The sequence below is a fragment of the Salmo salar genome, chromosome 28 (assembly GCF_965601325.2).
Source record: "Salmo salar chromosome 28, fSalSal1, whole genome shotgun sequence".
NCBI classification, from domain to species: Eukaryota; Metazoa; Chordata; class Actinopteri; order Salmoniformes; family Salmonidae; genus Salmo; species Salmo salar.
Window position 1 is genome coordinate 8,688,415 of NC_138318.1, and position 8,568 is coordinate 8,696,982.

General features: G+C 41.1%; 1 protein-coding gene across 2 annotated transcripts; it reads right to left on the minus strand.

The window, feature by feature from the left end:
• Positions 1 to 614: 614 nt before the first annotated feature.
• rbp4 (retinol binding protein 4, plasma) lies at positions 615 to 2,471 on the minus strand. Of its 2 annotated transcripts, none has more exons than XM_014178886.3 (6): positions 2,362 to 2,382; positions 2,037 to 2,156; positions 1,737 to 1,873; positions 1,524 to 1,630; positions 1,105 to 1,317; positions 615 to 908 (listed from the first exon to the last, which is right to left on the minus strand). In XM_014178886.3, exons 2-6 carry the CDS (start codon positions 2,136 to 2,138, stop codon positions 889 to 891), a joined length of 579 nt encoding a protein of 192 aa, XP_014034361.1. In that variant the 5' UTR covers positions 2,139 to 2,156; positions 2,362 to 2,382; the 3' UTR covers positions 615 to 888.
• Positions 2,472 to 8,568: the final 6,097 nt, after the last annotated feature.

The following is an 8,568-nucleotide window of genomic DNA, read 5'->3' on the forward strand; positions in this document are numbered from 1 at the left end:
ACTTTCTGAAGGCACTGTAAATGTGTGAATAAGGCCCCTCAGTTCTTACTTTGCAAACCAGCAAACTAAAGCTTGAATGAGATTGCATGAGCAAATCCTATAACCCAGACTGAAACGATTTAAGGCCAAGGATTAGCGAGGCTTCTCTGGGTAGTGGAAAAGAGGTTGAGCTGTCTCTATTCAAGTTATGTGACAACATGGTCTTAGCTGTAAGGTTACTGCTGCAGAATATTCATATGGTTGGTTCCAAGCACTGTGTTATGAATAATTCTGTCAGTCTGATGCCAATTTTTGACAATTTGCAACAGAGAAACATATATCATTTACCTTTTTTCCGACAATTGGGTAGCTTTGATTCTATTTTTGTTTTGGCCTGTGTACGAAAGCTGTCTTTGCTCTTTATTTGTTATGCACTGTACAAACATTTGCAATAAAGATTATAGCCATTGTCCTGAATCAACACAATCTTTGAGTATTCGTTGTCTATTTGTCACAGTCGGATGGAAACCATGTGGGACAATGCAGTTGTATGGAGGGCAAGCAAACCTGATGACATCAGAGCATAAAGTATGACTGAAACCATTGATACTTATAATTCAAAATAAACACTGAACTAGTACATATGTGGGTTTTCTTTATTTCAAAAAGTGGTTCAAGACTACATCATACAATGACAATCAGTAAAGTATCCCATACCCTTGTACATTCAGATACACATCATTTACTTTGGTTGATTGGTGTCATCTTTGGTAATGGCAAAGTTCCCCAAATGCCAAATGGGGCTGGCCCGTGACGGTTGGTTTGTTTTTGTTGTTGTTGAGGAACATGGTTATTATTTACAGTCTTGTGGAATTCTACTCCCGCGATATCCCTCTGAGTAGTTAAAGATCAACTGCTTTCACAGAAACCTGCAATGGAGGAATAAAACATGTATACACATACTGCATATAATTAACTTATAACTGATATTTGGATTCAATAAGAGTTCATCATACACACTAGCTTCCAAAAGTTAGACTAAAAGTTGCACAATTGCTTGCTACACGATCGTTTGTTTGGAAAGTATTACTTTTCATTTTTAAATGTAGTTATTACAACTCCTACCAGTGTGTCCAACGCGTCTGTATTTGCCGAGGAAGCAGATCTCCTTTTTCTTGTTTGTGACAATCTTCTGGTCTTCGGGCCTCAGGCCGGTGGGGTGACGGGAGAAGATGAAGGAGTATCCGTCCAGGCAGGTGCCGTCCAGGTCAACCTCTCTGCAGGAGTAGTGGATGGCGTAGTTGTCATAGTCGGTGTCAATGACCCAGTGGTCATCGTCTATGTGGAGGAGAGAGGAGACAGAATCATAGCAATGGTTGGTTTAACAGCAGGCTTTGACAGCAGGCAGCTTCATCAATGGCATGCTATTATATACAAATGAGGAAGTTAAGTTATCATCAAGGTGTGGTTGAGTAACTCAATGGAATATTCTGCACAACAATAGGAGACGTTAGTCTTGAGTTTGAGTCTGTTGTCTTTCTTACTTCCAGTCTGGAGGTATGAAGCAGCGCCCCAATATCTCATCTTGAACTTGGCAGGGTCTGGAGTGTCCTCGAAGGTGCCGAACATGTTGGCACACATTTCCCAGTTGCTAAAGGGAGGAAAAGGGGAGGATAAATGAGGAAGTTCGGTGGAAATGAAAGCATAATGAAGTTCAGGAACAATTTTTTTATCATTTGTAAGTAAACAGAACTCACTTCAGGATGATAACTCTGCCGTGGGCAGTTGCAGTCATTTTGCCACTTTCATCTACTGAGAACTGAGCAACGACATTGTCCAAGAGGAACAGACCAACAGGATCTTTCTTGGCCACAGCATACCACCTACCAGTATACTTCAAGATGAAATGAGAGCTCTATCAATCCCTGCATACCAAACAATAACATTCCAGTCCCATTCTACAACATTTAACATTCCAAGACTGATGGATCAAATTGGACAAGAGCAGAGATACTTTACGAGAAGTTACATTTCCGAAATTAGAATTGTGTTCTTACCCTGCTCCTATCGAAGTTCTGCATGACCTGAATGTTTGAAACTTGACAGTCCTGTGCCCAGCATGTCGCCAGGACACAGAGGGCCACACAGATCCTCAGCATGTTGCCTTGTTGATGGATCTGTGGAAGACAGAGCCCAGAGTCATGAGAAAATATCACATTACCACCAGTACATCCCATCAGGTCAATAGAAGAGCCATATCCCGCTCCATTACAGCTTCACTCTAAAAAGCGTGCAAACGAATCCAAAAGATGAAAAGTTATTTTAAAAAGTACGTTTTTAGTAAAAAAGTTAAACCACAAGCGGAATACATGTAAAACCTACTATCCCTTTCCATGTAGTACATACCTTGTCAAAAAAAAAGGGTCGAGGTACTTTGCCTCTCCAGACAGGGTTTTTTATAGTGTAGGGCCCCGCCACAGCCAGGGTTGCGTAAGAACAACTGCAGATGTGAGACAGCCCCCAAGCAGGAGCCTCCCCTCAAATTGGGCAAGCATTACATAACTCCAAACAAGACTCCCATTTGGCCCTAGCCCCAAACATGTGTTTTTGCTGCCTTATGAAAGAGCTGTTGTGGGTAAAGCCAAGAGCACATCTGGAATGCTATACGTACTCACTATCAATCACAAACCGTGAAATGTTTTGCTTCAGCAGTACGAGCCCCGCGTTAATGTCCAGATCCAGACTTTTAAAAGGCATGTTGAAACATGAGAAAAAATGTTCCCCCCTGGAACAGCTACGCAATGTTCTTTCTGGTTAGTCATGTCATTTCTCCACTTTTCTTGAAATGTTTCACTTTTCACTGGAAAACCATGTTAAGCAATCATGTACATGGTTTATTGCTGTATGTCCAAGACATCTCTAATGGTTGCTATCCTATAGGATAGCCTGTGGAGAAAAAAACCCATTGACTTCTGGTTTGCTATGCAACCAATATCAAAGAGAAATACCTTGTAGTTCAACCCAAAGTCCAGATACTCTTGGATTCATGCCACTCAATCAATGCTGATCTGATTACGGTGAAGGGCCTGACTGTTTGTGTTGTGTGTTTTCACCTGAAATCTCAACTAATCATTTGGAACTTGGAACAGAGAATGCAGTGAGTGATCAAACAGAATTAATAAATTGTTGTATCCCATTGATCATACCACGCCAGCAAATTCCATAAGATATTATAAAGACTCATACATGCTAACAAGTTATAAAGCATTATACCTGCAAGCTTTATGTAAAGTGTTATGAAATTTTATTTTTATTTCTTTCAACTTTATTTAACCAGGTAGGCCAGTTGAGAACAAATTCTCAGTTACAACTGCAACCTGGCCAAGATAAAGCAGTGCGACAAAAACAACAACATACACATGGGATAAACAAACGTACAGTCAATAACACAATAGAAAAATCTATGTACAGAGTGTGCAAATGTAGTAAGATTAGGGAGGTAAGGCAATAAATAGGCCATAGAGGCGAAATAATTACAATTTAGCATTAACACTGGAGTGATAGATGTGCAGATGATGACGTGCAAGTAGAGTTACTGGGGTGCAAAAGAGCAAAAAAATATATAAAAATAAACAATATGGGGATGAGGTACTTGGGTGTGCTATTTACAGATGGGCTGTGTACAGGTATGGTGGGCATATACAGTAAATGGGGGTGTGTGCACTTACTTTTTTGGCCTCAAAACCTTGATTGTGGCATAACGCTACGAGTAAGCTTTCCAAGGGGACATTTGTTTTTCTTTCTAGGATCGTATAACTGCTAATCAGGGGCACAGTTATGTAACTTGGCACGGCTAACCGCAAAAAGCATAATTTGTTGCTCAATGGCTGAACCAGTGCCAGAGTCATTAAAAAGTTATCATTTTTATCTGCTGGATATGTAATATAGTATTCCAAACTAGATATATACAGTATGTGTAGGGGGCAAGACAAAGTATATTGGGAATGTTTAGTAACTTTATGAGGTGTTTTGTAACTTTATGAAGTACACCCCCAACTTTACAATTCATCAGGTTGGTTACAGTCACCTGTGAAGCTTTTTTGCAACCAACCAAAACGATCACTGCCAAGCAGCATCAGATCAGATATCTACAGTGTGGGAATGTGATGATCGGGGAGGGCGGATTCATCTGACATAACTCCACCCCTTCAATGAAGATTTTCAGTTCTGTCATGTATAGATGGCAGATCTTAATTTGAGCAAGTTTGCTACAGCAGGAAAACAGTTCTGCAGCAACATGAAATGTGATTTATTAGATGGATTATAATTCATGGCCGTTTTTGTAGGGGTTGATGCATTTTTCGTTAGGGCAAATCAAGTCTGAAATGTCAAAATAGAAATGACAAACTTTAGAAGCCTTTCTAAAGCTCAAATACACTACAAGTTTGCAGTTCCTGCTGTGCAAGAAAATGATCAGCAACAAAAGAGGGATTTAATGAAGTGGTGGAGGTTTTATATCAACACAAGTCACCTGGCTGGTGTGGTGGGGCACCCCAGTGTGACAGCGCAGGGCATACAGCATGGCCTTTCTGGACACAGTGCCACTTGTTTTCCACGTGGAGGCTGGTGACCCTAAAATAACTAATAAGCAGCAGCTGGATCACACACTATTGCAATGAGAGGTTTTGAAGGAATGGGAGAGTTTCCTGAACGCATCCAATCCAAATTGATTGCAGACTTTAATTATCAAGTCTATGAGTGTCTAATGTTGTCTAACGTTTTTCCACAGTGTCTCTTTTTTTTTCTTCTTACCTATATTTAACTAGGCAAGTCAGTTAAGAACAAATTGTTATTTACAATGACGGCCTACCAAAAGACAAAAGGCCTCCTGCGGAGACGGGGGCTGCGATAAAAAACACAAATGTAGGTCAAAACATAACGACAAGAGCGACACCACAACACTACATTGAGAAACCTAAGACACAGCATTGTGGCAACACATGACAACACAGCATGGTAGCAACACAACATGACAACAACACAGTAGCAACTCAACATGGCAGCAGCACAACATGGTAACAGCACAAAACATAGTACAAACATTCTTGGCCACAGACAACAACACAAAGGGCAAGAAGGTAGAGATAAGGACAGTGTACCATCTAGCCATACTCTCAAGTACTTGTATGGGGTGACTACCTCAAACTCTAAACCCTCAATCATACCGGTGGAGAGAGGGGCATTCTTCTTACCGAACCACATGACCATGTTTTGGAGGAGTTAAGGGCAGAGAAAGCTTGTTGGACACGAAGAAATCTTCCTCAGCGTGATAACATTGAATGTTTGCTTATTTGTCTCATTGCAGCCAGCGAGACTATTACCATATGGCTTTCTCATTGAGATTAACTCCTAGGTAGGGTGTCCATGTAACTAATCCATTCCATTGTGCCAGACTATCCCCGTCTCTCTCTCTCTCTCTGTTGCTCTCTCGCTCTCTTTCATGGAGGACATCCCACAAATCACTTTTACTTAATCTGGGATTAAGTGATGCAGCTATTTTTTTGGCCTGTTGCCTGATTTTGATTCAGTGCCATGGTGTGTTGGCTGGGAGAAAGACCTTTTGTACACCGTACCAGGGGTAGGCAACTAGATTCAGCTGTGGGATGATTTTTGTCCAAGGGGATTGTCGGGGGGCCAGAACATAATTATTATAATTTGTACACTGCAAATTGACCACAAGTAAACACAAAAAGAGATTGTATTTGAAAATAACAATCATTTCATACCTTGATTACACTGGGACACGATCACATATTTGTATTTGTATTTATTAAGGATCCCCATTAGTTGCTGCCATGGCAGCAGCTACTCTTCCTGGGGTCTAGCAACATTAAGACAGTTATATACAGTTTAAAATATGACATGATATTACATTTCATAACACTTTCCCCAATACATTAGTGTGTTCCCTCAGGCCACAATTGAAGTAATTGGCAATATTAGTGGGTTTTGTGATGAGTGAGCCATCTGATTCAATGAATGATGGAGCTGAGTTTGCCTTTTTGCCCAAAATGTCATTTAAGGTGCTCCAAAGTTTTTTCTATCATTCTTTATGTCATGTATCTTTGTTTCATAGTGTAGTTTCTTCTTATTTTTATTCAGTTTAGTCACATGATTCCTCAGTTTGCAGTACATTAGCAAATCAGTTGTGCAGACAGACTTATTTGCCATTCCTTTTGCCTCATCCGTTTCAACCAAACAATTTTTCAATTCCTCATCAATCCACAGAGATTTGATCGTTTTTACAGTCATTTTGTTAATGGATGCATGCTTATTAGTAACTGGAATAAGCAATTTCATAAATGAGTCAAGAGCAGCATCTGGTTTCTCCTCATTACACACCACAGACCGACAAATATGATTTACATCAACAACATAGTACTCACTACAAAACATATTGTATGACCTCTTATACACTATATTAGGCCCAGCCTTTGGAACTTTGGTTTTCCTAGATATGGCTACTATATTGTGATCACTACATCCGATGGATTTGGATACTGCTTTAAAGCACATTTCTGCAGCATTAGTAAAGATGTGATCAATACATGCTGTTTGTAACTACTCTGGCAGGTAACCTGAACCAGGTTGTAGGCACAAGTTACAGTTTGAAGATTTCTCTTGAGTGGGCAGCCAGTCAATATTTAAATCACCCAGAAAATATATCTCTCTGTTGATATCACATACATTATCAAGCATTTCACACATGTTATCCAGATACTGACTGTTAGCACTTGGTGGTCTATAGCAGCTTCCGACCAGAATGGGCTTTAGGTGAGGCAGATGAACCTGTAGCCATATTTCTTCAACAGTATTTAACATGAGATCCTCTCTAAGCTTAACAGGAATGTGGTTCTGAATATAAACAGCCACACCTCCTCCTTTGGTATTTCTGTCTTTTCTGTAGATATTATAATCATGTATTGCTACCACTGTATCATCAAAGGTATTATCTAAATGAGTTTCAGAGATTGTCAGAATATGAATATCATCTGTTACTAGCAAATTATTGATTTCATGAACCTTGCATCTTAAGCTAAATCTGTTAACTTAGGCTATTTTTAGCACTTTTCTGGGTTGCTTGATTGTTTTCATTGCTTTACTGGGAAGCTTAGCAGAAGTAGACATGCTCATGTTATTTATGTTAGTGCAGGGTACGCTGCACACAGTGGACTTCCTACTACAGTGCCTTGTGAAAGTATTCACCCCCTTGGCATTTTTCCTATTTTGTTGCCTTACAACATGGAATTAAAATAGATTTTTGGGGGGTGGGTTCCTGGGTTCCTGCTGGTGTACAGCAATCTTTAAGTCACACTACAGATACCACAGATTCTAAATTGGATTGAGGTCTAGGCTTTGACTAGGCCATTCCAAGACATTTAAATGTTTCCCCTTAAACCACTCGAGTGTTGCTTTGGCAGTATACTTAGGGTCTGTCATATCTGCTCCTGCCATGCCCTCTAGTGTTCATCCGGTGTCTCCTTGACCTGCAGCCACTCACCCCATACTCTCTCCCTCTCTCTCTGTGTGTGTGATTGTGTGAGTGGAGACAGGTGTGCTGGAGTCAGAGCAGATCCCCACCAGCTGCAACCCGTTCCATAATCAAGACCTCTACAAATACTCAGTCCGGCCACTTCCACTCTGCCAGATTGTAATCTCTGCTCAGTCAATTTATGCTTCTAGCCCTTTATTATTCAAGCTCCTGTTTCCCTGCCTGACGCTGTTTATCTTTTCCACTGCAGTTTCGCCACTCTGGTCCCTGTCTCTTTTTCCATGTCTCGCTACACTGTTCTGGATTCGGGACACTACTACTCCCTTGGAATCACCTCCTTACCCTGTCTCAATCCCGTTCACTCCAGCCTCCGCATCTGGTTTCCTACAACCCACCCGAGCTTCCCCTGGCCTGCACTCCTCTCTCCCTGTTTTGCAATAAATACCTTGGTTAATTCATCCCAGCTTACTCGTCTGAGTCTGCTCTTGGATTCCCCTGTGCCGCTCCACCTAACAGGGTCATTGTCCTGCTGGAAGGTGAACATCCGTCCCAGTCTCAAATCTCTGGAAGACTGAAACAGGTTTTCCTCAAGAATTTCACTGTATTTAGCACCATCCATCATTCCTTCAATTCTGACCAGTTTTACAGTCCCTGCCGATTGGGGGGAAAGTGTTCTCGGGGTGATGAGAGGTGTTGGGTTTGTGCCAGATATAGCATTTTCCTTGATAGCCAAAAAGCTACATTTTAGTCTCATCTTTACAGAGTACCTTCTATATGTTTGGGGAGTCTCCCACATCCCTTTTGATAAATGTGTTTGCTTATTTTTTTCCATAAGCAATAAGCTTTTTTTTCTGGCCAGCTCTGTGGAGTGTACGGCTTAAAGTGGTCCTATGGACAGATACTCCAATCTCCGCTGTGGAGCTTTGCAGCTCCTTCAGGGTTATCTTTGTCTCTTTGTTGCCTCTCTGATTAATGCCCTCCTTGCCTGGTCTGTGAGATTTGGTGGGCACCCCTCTCTTGGCAGGTTTGTTGTGTCA